Source organism: Clavelina lepadiformis, chromosome 1, assembly GCF_947623445.1.
Source record: "Clavelina lepadiformis chromosome 1, kaClaLepa1.1, whole genome shotgun sequence".
NCBI lineage: Eukaryota > Metazoa > Chordata > Ascidiacea > Aplousobranchia > Clavelinidae > Clavelina > Clavelina lepadiformis.
Genome location: NC_135240.1, coordinates 27,218,679 through 27,235,511, shown reverse-complemented (window position 1 = coordinate 27,235,511; position 16,833 = coordinate 27,218,679). Strand labels below are relative to the sequence as shown.

General features: G+C 39.1%; 2 protein-coding genes across 3 annotated transcripts; both read left to right on the top strand.

Annotated features, from left to right (window-relative positions):
• Window positions 1-1,847: 1,847 nt before the first annotated feature.
• LOC143446463 (H(+)/Cl(-) exchange transporter 4-like) lies at window positions 1,848-7,679 on the top strand. The gene is made up of 13 exons (XM_076946136.1): window positions 1,848-2,278; window positions 2,940-3,203; window positions 3,366-3,556; window positions 3,703-3,828; window positions 4,216-4,503; window positions 4,627-4,875; window positions 4,992-5,168; window positions 5,231-5,362; window positions 5,619-5,811; window positions 5,996-6,205; window positions 6,340-6,528; window positions 6,944-7,163; window positions 7,376-7,679. The coding sequence occupies exons 1-13, from the start codon at window positions 2,173-2,175 to the stop codon at window positions 7,464-7,466; spliced, it is 2,436 nt and encodes an 811-aa protein (XP_076802251.1). The 5' UTR covers window positions 1,848-2,172; the 3' UTR covers window positions 7,467-7,679.
• Window positions 7,680-8,925: 1,246 nt separating this feature from the next.
• LOC143450454 (H(+)/Cl(-) exchange transporter 4-like) lies at window positions 8,926-16,189 on the top strand. 2 transcript variants are annotated; one of them, XM_076951016.1, is made up of 14 exons: window positions 8,926-9,093; window positions 10,798-10,932; window positions 11,090-11,350; window positions 11,506-11,690; window positions 11,758-11,883; window positions 12,016-12,303; window positions 12,447-12,695; window positions 12,763-12,936; window positions 13,132-13,269; window positions 13,407-13,602; window positions 13,810-14,019; window positions 14,188-14,376; window positions 14,703-14,928; window positions 15,533-16,189. In XM_076951016.1, exons 1-14 carry the CDS (start codon window positions 8,961-8,963, stop codon window positions 15,621-15,623), a joined length of 2,601 nt encoding a protein of 866 aa, XP_076807131.1. In that variant the 5' UTR covers window positions 8,926-8,960; the 3' UTR covers window positions 15,624-16,189. The 2 variants fall into 2 exon arrangements, with proteins under 2 accessions (XP_076807131.1, XP_076807138.1); XM_076951023.1 differs by lacking the exon at window positions 8,926-9,093 and adding an exon at window positions 9,137-9,256.
• Window positions 16,190-16,833: the final 644 nt, after the last annotated feature.

Here is a 16,833-nt window from a genome sequence, read left to right as displayed (position 1 = left end):
TCCGTGGGTAGTTATAATGCGTGCGGTTGGGCGAAAAATTGCGGCTGTCTCTGTCAGTATCTTGCCTCTTGGAACACAGCCTGACAGCCAAACCTTAGCTGCAGTGACTCTTAACGAAATGGGCCGCACCTGTATATTCATAATGGTTAGTATTTTTGCACATTCTCAAACTTTTTGGAAAACCTTAGCAGTTTTGTTGAAGCTTGTCTGACCAATGATTAGTACGGTAGGCTACGTAACCTTGGCAGTCTTCGTGGTCTGAGTGCCACTACAGCTGCTACCTCGCACATAATAAACCATTCAGAATTAATAGAAGTTCTACCGCAATTTTAATAAAACACCACATATGGTGTTCCCCAAAATTATAGTGAAATAAAAAATGAACGAATTAATATTTTTTTATTCAAGTCAAACGAAAACTACATCGGCTGTAAGTCAGAGCATCCATTTTTCAGGGAATTGACCGCCTTTATTTGGCATGGGTGGTGATTGTTGCGTGGCTTGCCGCCAGCAAACATTTCGATCAGTTTTCTTCAATAATTCCAAACCGTTTGACTTAATTCAACTTTAAAAGATCTACAATAAAAATTGAAAACGATTTTTTCATTCGATGTAATTTCTTGCTTGCTACTGCTGAGTTTGATCAACATTGGTTGTCTCATGCTGTATTTTGTATTTGCTTAAATATTTGATTCGTTTTGTCGAAAACATATCTTGGTTTGCAACAGAAGAAAGCTGGAAGGGTAGATATGTTTTATTCTATAACATCTTTATAGGATGAACTACATAAAAATAATTAAAATTGGTATAACTACCGCTAGGTTATTACAGTATTAGCCTAGTATCTATATACCCTACTTGAATGCTTAAAATATTGATTTGGTGTTGGTGTGGAACTGACATGGTATCAGGTCTCACCATATTTGTCTTCGACTTAAAATCGGAGATAAATCTTCATCGCTCGAGCCCAGGTCACTAAGCTACCCGTTGTACAAGTTCCGATTGAAACACTACTTTTTATTTTGTTTTTTCATTTTATGTTTTATTTCCCGAATTTAGAACTATTCATCAGAACCACTGAACAAGAACAAGCGACGTTGTAGTGCGTTGCCTGATACTTTACCCAAGGGCATTGCAGTTTATATCAGTAGCATCACGGTGTATCAAACAAAGGCCGCATATTGCAAGCCTAGTGTTCTGTCCACTCGGCTGCCGAACCGAAGATGAATGGTTTGTGAGCATAAAGGAAATAAAGGCAAATTTTGAATTGTAAATTGGTGATTTTAGAACTGCAAAAGAAACCAAAAAAATTGCTTTATGTATCCAAGCAAATTATGTCTTTTTTAATTGTTTTGAAGTATACCGAGGCCATATAATCTACTAACCATACACAATTGGCAATCTCACGCAAAGTATTTCGCCCCTTTCGCACTTTAACCCCGTTTTGAATAATGATCTATTTCCGCTTTTGGCTTCCGACCTTTTCATAGCGATTATCCTTGTACCTTATTATATGATGAGCATTTTAGTCAAACATGGTTAGTTAACTTTACTAATAAGTACGCCTAAAATTTTGAGACCAGACTTGTCATTTAAAAATTTTAAATCGTTCGTTGTGGTGTGAGCGCTACATTTTAAGGCATTGTAAGTTATTGTGCAGCCACAGGTAATTCAGCATCGATTCTACGATGATGCATGAACTCAACCCAGAGGTCAGACAAAATTAATCCGTGAAAGATAAAAATAGATTTTGCAATTCCATTTGTTCTGTTTTATTTAGAACACTTCAGAACTGACAATGTATCGATTTAATACAAAAATTCTTTGTTTTCCTTTTCAGCTTGTAACAAATCCATGCTTGAATTGTTTGGATATCTGATTACATCATCATCTCATTGTGTATGGTTTGAGGGTGCGTAGCTTGTGTTCTGAACCTTACTGGATCATAATGTCGCCATAAGCTTGATTTCATTTGCGTCTATTACGCTTTGAAAAGTGCCAAATGAGGTTATTAGAGGACAGGACAGTATCACGACCTTCAAGGAACATCAACAAGAGAACGGACATTGCTTTTGTGAGCAGAGTGAATTTACCGTGCTGAAGTGGACTGACTGTGACCAGTAGAACTTACATTGGAGCTGAAACTGACCAAATATCATAGATCGAGTCAAGATGAGTGAATTATTGACTCCCAGAAAGCGAAATATTTCTTTTACGTCGCTCGGCAAAGAAGAAACTATTCCTCTGCATAACTTTTGGGCTAGTACTGGTTATTCAGGCAAGTATCACGTTTAGGAGTCATGTTATCTGTAGCAACCGTGAGTTTTGGTTTATCAACCAAACTTATGACGAGTTGGAATTCTTTTGTTTAAAACGTTTGTTTCTTTTGACCAAATAGGGGTCGGAAATCCATGTTTGTGATATGTTGCAATGAAATAAACACAAAATAAAATGCAATGCATAAAATGCAGTGCATACAACTGCATATGCATTAAACTGTGTATAAAGTAAATAATAGTGCTGGCCATCCGACTCAGTTTATTGAAATAACTAATGAAAAATATCTTGGATTTGTCAGTCATACAGTTTTTAGGACAACACATATTTCGCGTTTAGTGGCATTTTCACATTTTAGAGTCGTATAGGTTTCGGTTGGGACAAGTTTCAGTTTACGGTTTCATGTTTAATATTTTAGATTAAGTTTATAAATCTCGGTTAAGATTGCTATTACACACACCAAATTAACGCACAAATTCTAACTTTATATGCAGTTGATCTAGATTTATGCTTAGTATGATTCTATTAGTTTCTTTATGTATTGAAAAGGAAGCGAAGAAGCCGTTATATGCAAAGTTATTCTGCTGACTATTGCTTGAATATGACCGGTACGACGTATTTTCATTTGTTGTAACTCGTAATATGCTTTTTCTCTTTTCCAGCTGGAACGAAGAAACTGCAGCTAACGAGAAGGCAATCTGGTGCTAGACTGAATGAGAACGCGGCTGAAGGTTTGGAAGAATTGGATGAGCTTGCAAATTATGAGGATTTCCACACAATTGATTGGTTAAGGGAGATGTCACGCAATCGTTTACGTCACAGACAGATCACACAAGGATTAAGAAAGACGTTTCTACAAAAGATTAGAATCTTGCATGACGCTTGTTCTGGGTGGCTTGTCGTCTTACTGATTGGCATGGCGGCAGGTCACAAAACATTGTTACTTAATGAAAAATACAAGTTATATTTTTTATTTTAAAATTTTTGTAACTTTTTTCTAACTTTTCCAGTAAACTCAAATGCGAGAATACGTGACGTAAGATACGTGAGAATACATGAAATAAAACGTAACCCCTGGTCGTTTCCAGGAACTTGCGCTGGAATAATCGACATCGCCACCAAGTGGTTGATCACGCTGAAAATGGGAGTGTGCACGGACAAGTTCTGGCTTGACCAGGAGTCCTGCTGCTGGCTGCATGAAGACCAAAACTCGAAAATTGACAACGACTCTTGCGCGGAATGGAGAAGTTGGGCTGAAATACTGGGCGGGCACAGAGGGGTATTTTATGATATCTGGCTCAAATGCTTTCTTTCAAACTGTAGATCAGAGTCCAATGTGTGACTTGATTTGGGTCCGAAATATCAAAACATTGTTATGAAATTTGTGGTGTTAGTGCACAGTTTCATTCGATAACTTATTTCCAGCACGGGGCGTCTGATTACGCAGTCAACTACACCGCTTACGTCATCATAGCGATGATGTTCTCTACTCTGGCAGCTGTATTGGTCAAAAATTTCGCCCCATACGCGTGTGGTTCCGGAATACCTGAGGTACAACAATGCGTAAACAACAATGATGTAACAATGTAACAACAATGCGTGATCTAAAGCAGGAATAATTCAGATCCTGAACATATCAACCAGAAATGTTTGATCCCGCAACTTTTTTAATACCTTATTATATTAAGTTAATGCCCAAACTCAAACTCACAATTTGCCAAGTGTGTTGACAAATCTTAATTTTCGGCTTCTCCCTTCCCTTTAGGTTATCCCAATGTAAATAGAGTCACGCGTTCCTGGTATAAGTATATAATAATCCTAATAATTCATCCTGAGTTAAAAATTTGATGCTGTTCACGATGAACAGTAAGACCCGGATTTAAATATTAAAACATTTTCAAATTATTTCCTCACAATGGACTCTCGCTTATTATTTAGGTGAAGACGATCTTAAGCGGCTTTATCATCCGAGGCTACCTTGGAAAGTGGACCTTGCTCATCAAGAGCGTGACGTCACCTTTAGCAGTGGGCTCCAACCTCAGTTTGGGAAAGGAGGGTCCTTTGGTTCACATCGCTTCGTGTTGCGGCAATGTCTTTGCTCACTTATTTCCCAAATATGGTCAAAACGAGGCGAAAAAGCGAGAGGTCTTGTCAGCAGCCGCCGCCGCGGGCGTCTCTGTCGCTTTTGGCGTTCCCATCGGGGGCGTTTTATTCAGTCTAGAAGAGGTAAGGTTGACAACATTGTCTGACAATTGTGATGAGTTCACTGATTCTGAAAACATTTGCATTTTGTTACAATCAAACAGGTACAAGTACGATTTAAATGAAACCAGATTATTTTTTTTCCAGGTCAGTTATTATTTCCCGATGAAAACTTTATGGAGGTCATTCTTCTGTGCACTAACGGCGGCCTTTGTTCTTCGTTCGGTTAATCCTTATGGCACAGCCCACTTCGCCATGTTCTACGTCACTTACAATCGACCCTGGCTTTTGTTCGAGCTCGTGCCATTTGCGCTGCTAGGTGTCATGGGAGGCCTCTATGGTGCGGGATTTGTCCGTGCAAACCTCTTCTGGTGCAGGTTCAGAAAGAACTCTAAGGTACTCTAAGGTCCAAACTGATGGTCAAGCGTCTAACGCCACCTATACTTGGCTTAGCGCTGGCAATGTATTGTCGAAGAAAACATTCTGTTTGTGGATATTTTTTGTTATTACAGCTCGGGAAATTCCCCATCTTAGAAGTGATGGTTATAACGCTGATAACGGTGCTGTTGTCGTATCCAAATCCTTTCACGCGAATGGATGCGAGTACAGTGATCAACGAACTCGTGCAGGAATGCGGACCGACGTCACACACGAATTTGTGTGATTACAACGTAACCAGGCATTATCACGTAAGAGAGATTCTTTTCGTAACTTTGTGGAGAATTTCCACTTGATTCTTATTCCGGTTCAGGGCTTGAATACAACTTTTGTGCCTGCTTCACCCTCGGGTGGACTCGGGGACGGATTGAAGACGGCTCTGTGGCAACTGGCGCTCGCTTTTCTCTTTAAATGCATCATCACAGTCTTCACTTTTGGAATGAAGGTCATAATGATGTCATAATGACTAGAGTTAGGAAATTCTGAATTTTGTTCAGAATAGTCTTAGAAAGTTTGTAGAGTTTTTGTTATGGCTTTACTTTCCTTAAGCGTTTAACTTAAGAAGCTTGCATATAATCTTGCGGAATCTCTCTACTAACGTGGCAAAAGCCAACGTAGCCTAACTTGAATGTAGCCTAACTTATTGGGTCGTGTCATGAAACAAATGCATTGAAATACTCGTTTCGCCTCCTTCTACGTAGATACCCACTGGACTCTTCATCCCAAGTTTAGCGGTTGGCGCCCTGATGGGGAGGATTGTCGGAATTGGCGTTGAGCAGCTCGTGTACACCTTTCCGGATAATCCGATGTGGAAGACGGACTGTCAGTTTTCAAACGGGCAAAGCTGCATCACTCCTGGTCTATACGCGATGGTTGGAGCCGCTGCCGCTTTAGGTGAAGAATCAATTTTAAAAAAATGAAAATTGCATAGAAAATAAATTCCCAGATGAAAGGAACAGCGCAATAAATGAACAAAATAAAATACATAAATAAATGTCAAAAAATTAAAGTAATTTCACTTTGAAGATTACGGATAATTTAATCCTGACCAACGCAAAGCATCTTTTTTCTCGCTCAGGTGGAGTGACAAGAATGACCGTGTCTTTGGTGGTGGTCATGTATGAGCTCACTGGCGGCCTCCAGTATATTGTTCCCCTCATGCTGGCCACTATGTTTAGCAAGTGGGTAGGGGACGCCTTGAGTGGGGAAGGAATATACGACGGACACATCCGTCTCAATGGCTACCCCTACCTGGAGCAGAAGCGAGAGTTCACCCACACGACCTTGGGTGAGTGACTTGGAGGAAATACTTTAAACGGACTTGTTGACCATCTCTAGGTCATATCGTCGCTTTCAGTATTAAACTAACTTATTCGCTTGTTTGTCAAACGCTCACGACCTTTCTTTCTGCTTACGCGCCAGCTGCTGACGTAATGCGCCCAAGACCCGGGGAACCCCCCTTAAAGGTCATTGTCCAAGAAGGTATGACGATTTATGACCTGGAGGAGTTGGTGAAGTCGAATACCCTCAATGGATTCCCGGTGCTCATCTCAAACGATTCGCAGAGGTTGATGGGATTTGTTTGCAGGAAGGACCTCATCGTCGCTCTCGGTTTGTGCGGTGCAGAGTGCTACGAGACTTACTAGAAGCTTTGAAAATGTTTGTACTCGAATTTGTCAGAGCGTATGCAAGAAAAAATGTATTTCTTGGCCATTGTGACTTCATCAGTTTCTTGAGCTTGTCGTAGCTTGCAATTCTTAACATGCCAATATGACGATAGTCGAATACTACGAGTGGCAGATTAATGTTTTGTGTGAAAGGACTCGTTAGGTTTGGTTTGAAAATGATTAACCTTCTGCTAAACTTTTTACCTTAATCATTGTTGTGTGCTGTTCTGCTTTCACTTGCTTACAAGACGTTTTGCTTGACAATAATCCATCATTGTTTATATCATAATCTATCATTGTTTCGATCTGATCCTTGTTTATAGTCAGATATTGACATTTTTTGTCGTTGTTTCAAACAGAAAATGCGCACAACAAACCGGAAGTCACAGAGGATTCTCCGACATATTTCACACTCCACTGCCCGGCGTCAGTATCGGAATTGGGGAATTCCAATCCGGTCCGTCTTTTCAACATTGTTGATCTCAGTCCCATCGCTGTGTCCGACCATGCCCCAATGGAGACCGTCGTGGAAATTTTCGCCAAACTCGGCAATCGCCAAGTGCTGGTGACACACAACGGGTACAGAACACGTTGATAAAGCGTTAATTTTGACTGTAATTTGCATTCTTTACACTACCGGTCGGATTTAGTTAAAATACAATTTTGAAGCGGTGTCTATTATTATATAATACTAAACTACTGTTAGATCATTATAATCTCTATCTTAATGAGAAGTTCTCGGTCTGGAACACATATGACGTATTAGGAAGTCGCATTGCTTTTTTTCTTAGGAAACTGCTCGGAATCATCACGAAAAAGGATGTTTTACGTCACATCGCCGAGCTGGACGGGGAAGACCCGGAAAAGATAATGTTTGATTGACACCAAGCGATGAATAGACAATCGCCTATCTTGGAAGATCACATGATCGTTGGTCTTTACTACTGTGTTGCCATTCCGAAAAAATGTTTAATTACTGTTTTGAATATAAAATTTCTCTTTTGTGATTTCAAATTGTTTACGTTTCTCTTTCGTGCTCTCAAGATTAAACTGGGGTAGTCTTGTGTTAAACCATGTAAAAGTTTTGAAGTCAAACGTTGGTAAAAGTTTAGGTTAGCCCCCTGCATGGAAGATTTCCCTGTAAAGTTTCCTATTTATATAGAATTTAGTTATAGCTTTTTATTTAAAACTCATTGCAAAAGCAGTTTGAAAGGTTTGAAAGAAAAGTGAGTTTGATGATGCACCAGAAGTGAGTTTTAACTGAAAGCTGAAAGCCGAGGTAATGATTTTAAATATTAATGATGCACCAGAAGGTCCGAGTTCACAGATAGACTAAAAACAAACTGCAAAAAAGACGCGAAAACTCATTTAGGCCTACGTCAAAATAAGCTATTAATGCGTTTCATCAAGCATATACTTCCAAACTCAAACTGCTTGATAATATAGAGCAAAACCTGAAATCTGTTCTCATTTTTGCATATGGAAGTTTTTAAACAGGAAACGGCTTTTCCCGTTTGTGCAATGCGGAGTCGTTGAAAGAAAATCATTAAAGCTAATCGATGTGCTTCGTTAAACCATAATGCCAGCCGCGTGAGTACAGAGACTAAAACACAGATGAGAACAATAGCATAGAATCGACTGTATGTAAAGAACTTGCACCAGCATCATGACTCACAATGGTAGGATGAAGTCAAGGAACTGGCCGTCGCCCAAGCAAATTTGCTGTGTTAAATCGCATTAAAACCCTGACCCAAGACGAGAGATAAGATTAGCAATGTCATACAGAAAGCAGGCTGAGCTGTTTACGTTCTAGCCTGTTACAAGTTTGTGAGGAGTTGAATAAATTAGCGAATAGTTTAAATATAAAGATCCCAGTAGGCTATAATCTACATCGTTGTCGATAGTTGACAACGTCGTTCTTTTTTACGCCAAATAACGTAAGTAGCTTGTATAAAGCAAGAACAGAGACAACGAAAATACTCTTTACAGTTTGGACTTTGAGAAAACTAAAAGATGAGCTTCAAAATGTTTTAATCTGTATTCATTTTTCCAAATTTAAGATAGTTTTAAAGTCTGTGGAAGCAAAAAACTTTTCACAAGTTTTTTTTTATCAACTATTGGTCTTACCATTCGTCGATTCGTCTAATGTTTTTAAAGATGTTTTATCAAAAAATTAACTCAAAAAATGTTTCTTCGAGAGAAAGAAAATTGATGGTTTAAAATTTACCTTGTTATAACGAATCGGCAATACTGAGAAATTAAAAATATCATGAAAATTGCGTTAGGCTTATTGGAAAATTTATAATTGGAAACTCTGATGAGAACAACAAACTGACTTATTGCCCATATTAATACTATAGATAAATTGATCATACAATGTTGTTGGGTTTACGTGGCAAGCTTAATCCAAAAAATAATGTTGTAAGCAATAATTCTAATCAAGGCAAAGATAATGGTACAGCCTTCAATGACGTAACAATGAGTGCCACACGGAATCAGCATTTTAACGGTAATGCTAGTAAATTGTTTGTAAATTGCCAAATGCGCAATTTCTTGTTTTTAATCGCCATTGATCAAGTTAGATTTCCTGACAAAATTTCCCAAGAATTCGAGAATATTGTGTACACAGTTCAAGCACCACTGTATGCAACTATGCATCAGCGATTTCAAAGGTGCTATTCAGCTAGACTGTAACTGTAAGAACCGTGTGTTATTTAATGTCTAGATTCGAGTAGCTGGCTAGAGTTACCAGTCCGCCGGTTACCACCTGCAATGTCTAATTGCGTTCAACTGGCAAATCTTTCTCCATAAATTCAGAAAAATTTTGAATCGATCTGTGACCTGGTATCATAAAAGGGTGCTTGTACGGTGTTAGTTGGGATTGCCATGAAATCCAGGCCCATTGATTGCTGCTTGCAGTTTTTGTTTGTTTGCTTTGATGTTTAATTATTGAGTTCAATTTGCATTATTTTAGTTTTTCTTGGATTTTATTGCACAATAAATTGTAAATGATTAGCGTTTATAATTGGCGTAATAGCAAGCAAAGCATATACGTTGACTAACAATTTCTGTTGATTTTTATAAAAACAATGGAAGATTATGCCACCTCTGATTTCACTTAAAATTTTATATTTTTCACTGTCATTTAACACATTCGTAATTCCAGTTATTTGGCCACATACTCAATCTCCTTCTAAATTCATCTCACAGAGATGGTGAACTCCAAAATGTATATTTCTTTTGCTCAATGAAACTAATTAATAGCTTAATAGTTTCTGCTGATTTTTTACCTGTGTGTCTTTTTTCGTTAAGTTCGAAAAAAAATATCTGACGCAAAACATTTAAGCATTTCCCAACAAAGCCAAACAATAGATTGAACATGTAAAACAAATGATGCAATTATTTAATTATATAACGAGTAAACATTAGAAATATGTTTAATTTAGAATGATTTTCCAATGGGTCAAAAAAAAATTTGTTCTTTAAACCCAGCCAAATTCTTTTGTGGCCATTTGAAAGCGTTTCCAGGTGTTGAAAATGTCTACTGACAAACTAATAGAACAGGGGTGGGCAACATACGGCCCGCGGGCCGGATCCGGCCCGCGACGGGATTTTGAGCGGCCCGCAGACAGTTTCCGGTCTTACATGATAATGTTGCCTGCGGCCACATTCTGCCGCAATCCCTGTATTGCGTCACTGAATAAGTCCAAGTTTGCCAACCTGAGAAAGATGGCCATAAATCTACTTGTTCTGTTCGGGTCTACATACATTTATGAGCAAACATTTTCGACCATGAACATTAATAAGACAAAGCTGCGTTCCAATCTATTCAGGAATCCGGCTTGCCAAGTACTTCATTTTCTCATATCAGGCCCGCCGACCGAAGAAGTTGCCCGCCCCTGTAATAGAACCTGCATAGGTCTTGCCATATATTGTAAGATGTTAAATGTACAGTGACTGTAGGAGCTAAGTTAAGAGTTAGGACCAAACAACAAAGCAAATAGAAAGATTGTCATCAGTACTCCACCGCTATAATAAGTTGTATGTTATATGTATGTAGTTTTAGGTGAAATAGCTGCTGTTAAAATGATGTTTGAATTGTTTTTCACTTATGTTTGTTTTGATTTTCTTGTTTTATTTTCAAAACTTTTCTGTTACTAAATTGTGGAAAAATTTCTTTGATTTTTGTAAACTCCTTTAAAACTTTGTATAGGCAAGTCAAGGAGAAAGGGCAACAGTGACACTGACGATGAGCTTCTTGACATGATGCCATTAACCAACCAGACAACTTCATTTTATCAAGATGACTCTGAGGATGACCCATTGTTAGGTGACCGTTCATTTCAAGGTGAGAAAAATTATCACAATGAGCAGACATCTAAAATTGGAACTTAGTGATCAAAGAAAACCATTTCAAACATTGCGCTTAAGTCATGGATCTGTTGTTTATTGTTTAAACAATAAGAGATTAGTTAATTAATTAATTAAGACTTTTCCTTGATTAGTGAGGCCGACTCAAACTCCCAAATCTGCGTCTCCGTCAAGTCATCTCATCCAGAGCCTGGATGATTCCATCGCTGGTATGGAAGATTACGGGACTTACGATGATTTCCACACGATTGATTGGCTGCGCGAAATGTCAAGAAATCGTTTGAGACATCGTCAGATCACTCATCGCAAGAAGGAGTCGTGGCATCTTAAATTACGAGCATTGCACGACGCCTGGTCTGGCTGGCTTGTTGTGTTACTTGTCGGGCTCTCAGCCGGTGATTTCAATTTTTCCATTCTAGTCGCAAAATTTGACTAAACTTTGAGCCCAGCGAGGAAACCTATTATAGTAGCAAACATTTCAAATAGGTTTTACAAGTTCTAATACTTCTCAATGAAAATCATTAAAATCAGTCATTGTCAATTTTGTCAGGAACATGCGCTGGTATTATTGACATTGTGACAAAATGGCTCAGCGATGTCAAGCTTGGGGTTTGCCCTGAGAAATTCTGGTTAAACAAAGAATCGTGTTGTTGGAACTCTGAGACAGTGACACCAAGTGGTTCAAATTGCACAAAATGGCTTGCATGGAGCGACGTTTTCGGCATGAGTGCTCAAGTGAGTAATTTATCACTTTGAGCTTGTAGTAAATGATAATTAAATGACGCATAAACACCTTATTTAGAACGCACAAGGGGTTTATGCCGTCAACTACGTCATGTACATCGTGGTTGCTGTTATTCTTGCCACCTTTGCTGGTCTATTGGTCAAAGTGTTTGCTCCATATGCATGTGGATCAGGCATCCCGGAGGTGGGTTGTCCTCCTTCCTTGTGAATGCATTTGTATGATATTGCTACAATAGATACGGTGCTGATACCGATACAATGTTGTTCAGCACCACAAACCCACAATGCTATTCATTTATCACTATGCGGGTTTTAGGTAAAAACGATTCTAAGTGGCTTTATAATCCGAGGATATCTTGGAAAGTGGACACTGCTCATCAAATCGTTGGCTGCCCCACTTTCAGTAGCTGCCAATCTTAGCTTGGGGAAAGAAGGTCCCTTGGTTCACATTGCTGCTTGCTGTGGCAACATTTTTTCATACCTCTTTCCGAAATACGGGAAAAATGAGGCCAAAAAACGTGAGGTTCTGTCTGCTGCCGCAGCAGCCGGTGTGTCGGTGGCATTTGGTGCTCCTGTTGGAGGCGTGCTCTTTAGTTTAGAAGAAGTAAGATGTCTATTGTAGTTGAGAAATAAGTATAAAGTGCAAATAAGTTTTGTGTGAAATGTGATTATCGTGGCAATTATCCAAGGCTGTGTTTCAATTTGAATGCGTGGACCTTTCTGAAAGGTTTTTTCTCCATTTTATAGGTGAGTTATTATTTTCCGATGAAAACCTTATGGAGGTCGTTTTTCTGTGCACTCACAGCAGCATTTGTGCTTCGTTCAATGAATCCATACGGAAATTCGCATCTTGTTATGTTCTATGTGAAATACAACAAGCCCTGGTTTCTTTTTGAACTCGTTCCATTTGCACTGGTTGGTGTTTTAGGTGGATTATATGGGGCAGCATTTATCCACGCCAATTTAAGATGGTGCAAGTTTCGGTCAACATCCAAGGTCAATATCGTGTTATTTACTAATCACTGTCTTGTCTGTTTATTTAATTGATTATTAAATCTTTTAGCTGGGAAAATATCCCATTTTGGAAGTTCTTGTGCTGACCATAATTACAGCTGCGGCTTCGTATCCTAATCCATTTACTAAGGTGGATGCAAGCGCCATGATTGCCGAGCTTGTTCAAGAATGCACGCCCGTTTCCAAGCTCACTGATCCTAACCTCTGTGACTATGAAGAACTGGTAATTAAATTTGTTTTAAATTTTTAATTAATTAAAATTGTTTTGCTAGTTATATGCCATTTCCTCTGACCCTGTTATTTAGACTACTTGGTTAACAACCGTAACTATTTGTTTTCTGTTATCTTGTGATAAGGAAATGGAATTTCACCTTGACTTGTATTCCTGATGATGATAAAAACTTTTTTCCAAATTTAGCCAGTTAACCAGACGTACTCAGTCTCGCATGGCCACCAGCTTGCCCCTGTTGGTGAAGGACTTCGAACTGCGATTTGGCAGTTAGCGGTTGCTCTCATTTTTAAGGCAGTCATCACAGTATTCACTTTTGGAGTTAAGGTACGTATGAGAATGTTGGGATTATGAATAAACGTACACTGCTAGTCAGAGGAAACACCAAACGGGCAAGTCATGTGAAAAAAATTAAAGCAAAATTTTTCACCGCTCTTTTTATGTGATGTCTATGATATTCACAGCTCCCGACAGGTCTTTTTATCCCGAGTATGGGAGTTGGGGCTATCATGGGTCGCTTAATCGGAATCGGGATGGAGCAACTTGTCTACGCTTACCCAGATTGCGTTCTTTGGGCTTCCAGCTGCTCAACAAACACCATCAGAGAAAGCTGTGTAACTCCGGGGCTGTACGCTATGGTTGGAGCTGCTGCAGCACTCGGTTAGTTTGTTAGAAATGTGTTTAAGCCTTTGCTCTGGGCAAGGAAACGGTAACAGTAGCAAACACGGTAGTGAGGAGTCATTGCTCATATTGCTGAGTTCAAGTGTGGAAAGTGTTTCCTTAGCGCAAGGATCAATATTTTGATTCTATATCTTCCCATAAGGGCTACATGAAACCTATTTATTTGATTAATTTCATTCAATGTAGGAGGTGTGACCAGAATGACTGTATCACTGGTTGTGATAATGTTCGAACTGACTGGTGGTCTGCAGTACATTGTACCACTCATGGCCGCAGCAATGTTTAGCAAATGGGCCGGTGATGCTTTTGGTAACGAGGGAATCTATGATGGTCACATTAGGCTCAATGGGTACCCGTTCCTCGACAACAAGGAGGAGTTCACCCACACCACACTCGGTGAGTTGTTGATAAGAAATAATTTACATCAAGCACATTACGTGGTTCGTCTCCAATTGGGTAAACTAACAAAGCTTAGCATTAATCTTATCTGATAACATTTTTTTTACCAAGCTAGCAATGTTTTGCTTTTTTCTCACAATGGAAATTGTGTTCTCATAATTTCAGCAACCGACGTAATGATGCCACGCCGGGGGGATCCCCCGTTGAAGGTGGTCTTGCAGGAGAACATGACCGTGGGTGACCTCGAGCATCTGGTGAAGACGACGACGTACAACGGTTTTCCAGTCATTACATCACAGGACTCGTACAGACTGCTCGGGTATATATACAGGAGGGACCTCATGGTTGCATTAGGTGGGTTCATCTAGTACCGGCATCAACAAACTTTTTACAATCGAGAGCTGTATACTCGCTATATTCAATAGGCTACAACTGCCATACAATAAGCTCGTTTGTGGCTCGCTGAGACAGGCCAGACAAACTAATTACGCCGGCCATAGTTTGGTGACCCCTGATCTGATTGATAAAGCTTACTAAAGGGGAGTAGGCCTATATATATATTAACTACTACATGTGCCAATATGCAGTTTTCAGATTCTGATAATTTAAGTACACTTCGCTTGAATGCCTAAATTAACTTCGAAGTAACTGAATTATAAACTGAAGTATCCTAATTGTAGAAAATGCGCGGCATCACAGTGAAAATGTGCTCAGCAATTCGAAAGCTTATTTCACCCTCCACGCTCCCACCCTGTCCACATCTGGGGTGAATGAGCCAGCCCCGGTGCGACTTTTCAACGTTGTCGATCTCAGCCCCATCACAGTGACTGACCACACCCCAATGGAGATTGTTGTGGAAATCTTCACAAAGCTGGGCATAAGGCAAGCCCTGGTCACACACAATGGGTAAGTCAATCAGTTGTCAACCTACTGTACATATCAAGCGTTCTAGCATTAATCTGTGTGCTGAGTTTTGTATGGAAGGACACCTGGTTTAGGGGAATTTGTATATTTTTATATGTTTCTGATTGATTCTCGCGGTTATCTGTCAACATTATTTTATCAGCCTTCATAGTAGAGGGATTAGTTAGTAATGTTTTTGTGTGAAGTCTTAAGTGTAACCGTTCGTCATATGTGTTGGTGTTTTGGACAGAATTAATGATTAATTATTGTAGATCGTTTCATTACGTCACCATCATTTTGGTGTATTTTAACGATCACATAAACGTCATATGTCCTAACAGTACTGTACTGTCACTGACAGATAAGTACCACCATGACACTACAAAAACCTGACATTTGGACGTAAACATTTTTTCCAATCTAATGTATATTCATTTCTTTGATAATAAGGACATTTTGTTTGGCATTTTTTATAAGTGTTTTGTTTTTGTAAAAACTCAACACATTACAAGGTGATTGCGCCCAAATCAGCATTCACTATGCAGTGTTGCACCTCAATTTTTTTAGCAAAGGTTCTTTTTCTCATTGATCCTTGTTTTATTTTCAGTCGACTTCTTGGAATCATCACAAAGAAAGACGTATTGCGTCATATTGCTCGACTTAACAAACAGGATCCGGACTCGATAATGTTTAATTAAATCTTTACAACTTGGCACAGAAGCCAGGCCACAAACGTGGCGCATATGGTGCATTGTCTTCGTGCTGCCAACGATTGTCGCATGATATGTAAACAATCAGCTAACATCTCATTCGTTTTAGTACTCGACTGCCCACAAAGAGATTTTGTTTTAAGGGTTCATGCAATGTTTGGCTCATTCACAGACTGTGCATTTCTACAGCAGATGCAACTTTCCAGGCATGTGCTCGTTATTTTAAGCGGACGCTCGTTTTGGATGCTTGTTTATGCTTTATAAGATGTTTACGAAATTAGAACGATATTCCTGTTTCTTTTATCGACGTGTCTAGTTAAGTCTGTAAGCCATGTCATTAATTGCTCCATTTGTATCGAATTATTACATCACATTATATGAATTATTACGTCACTATTTACCTATCCAACCAAATGTTCACCAGCGTTTTTGTAAAGCTATTCTGTGTAAGTTATAATATTGCCGTGCAATATGCCAAGTAATTTCTTTATTTAAAATCCATTTGTACTTTGTTGTTCATAATTATAAGATTACGCATGAAGAGCAGCAGTAAACTTGAGTCATTTTTGGGCCAAAGACCTTACGGGAAATAACCGGTTACTGAACAATCAGGGCTTAGAAATTAACCTTCCTTGATCTGGTGGGGGGGAAAAATTAATCTTCCCCAGCTCGGCTGACTTCAACAACATGATCCCAGTGAAGAGCCGCCTTAAATTGACAAACAAGCCGCAACGCAAGGTTGTAAGGTAAGTTCAAACCGTGCGTCGGCGGTGTCCTTTAGGAGGCGCCAAAGACCAAAAAATGCTGTAAATATTTTTTTTTTATTATACAGTAAATTTACTAAAAGACTGGTTACTCGAAAAATCCTCCATGGGGCTCTCTGAAATTTTGCATGTCAATTTAGTATGCTTTGAACTACCATTCCATAAAATGCCTTCAAAAAACCAGGATTCAAATTTTTTTAACAGAGTCGCAAAATAAACGCATTGCATGCAAAATTGTTTTTAAAAATAAACATTTTTGGTCTAAAAAACCCAATTTTAGCTACTTTAATGCTAATTTTGATCCAAATTCTGAACGCGACTTGGGACATTGCAGCACGCCAACTGCTAGGGTAATTCCCAGGCTAGAAAACAACCCCAACCATGCTGCCTTCTGATTGGTCTAAACATGTTTTCTAAAGCCCTACGTAGGACGT

What these genes read in the sequence shown, in the direction of transcription:
- LOC143446463 (XM_076946136.1), top strand. Translation starts at nt 2,173, where the DNA reads ATGAGTGAATTATTGACTCCCAGAAAGCGAAATATTTCTTTTACGTCG. An exon ending in TACTGGGCGGGCACAGAGGG is followed by an intron (nt 3,557 to 3,702) that starts GTATTTTATGAT and finishes ACTTATTTCCAG; the next exon opens with CACGGGGCGTCTGATTACGC. An exon ending in GTGCTGGTGACACACAACGG is followed by an intron (nt 7,164 to 7,375) that starts GTACAGAACACG and finishes TTTTTTTCTTAG; the next exon opens with GAAACTGCTCGGAATCATCA.
- LOC143450454 (XM_076951016.1), top strand. Translation starts at nt 8,961, where the DNA reads ATGTTGTTGGGTTTACGTGGCAAGCTTAATCCAAAAAATAATGTTGTA. An exon ending in ACTTGTCGGGCTCTCAGCCG is followed by an intron (nt 11,351 to 11,505) that starts GTGATTTCAATT and finishes CAATTTTGTCAG; the next exon opens with GAACATGCGCTGGTATTATT. An exon ending in TATTCACTTTTGGAGTTAAG is followed by an intron (nt 13,270 to 13,406) that starts GTACGTATGAGA and finishes TGATATTCACAG; the next exon opens with CTCCCGACAGGTCTTTTTAT.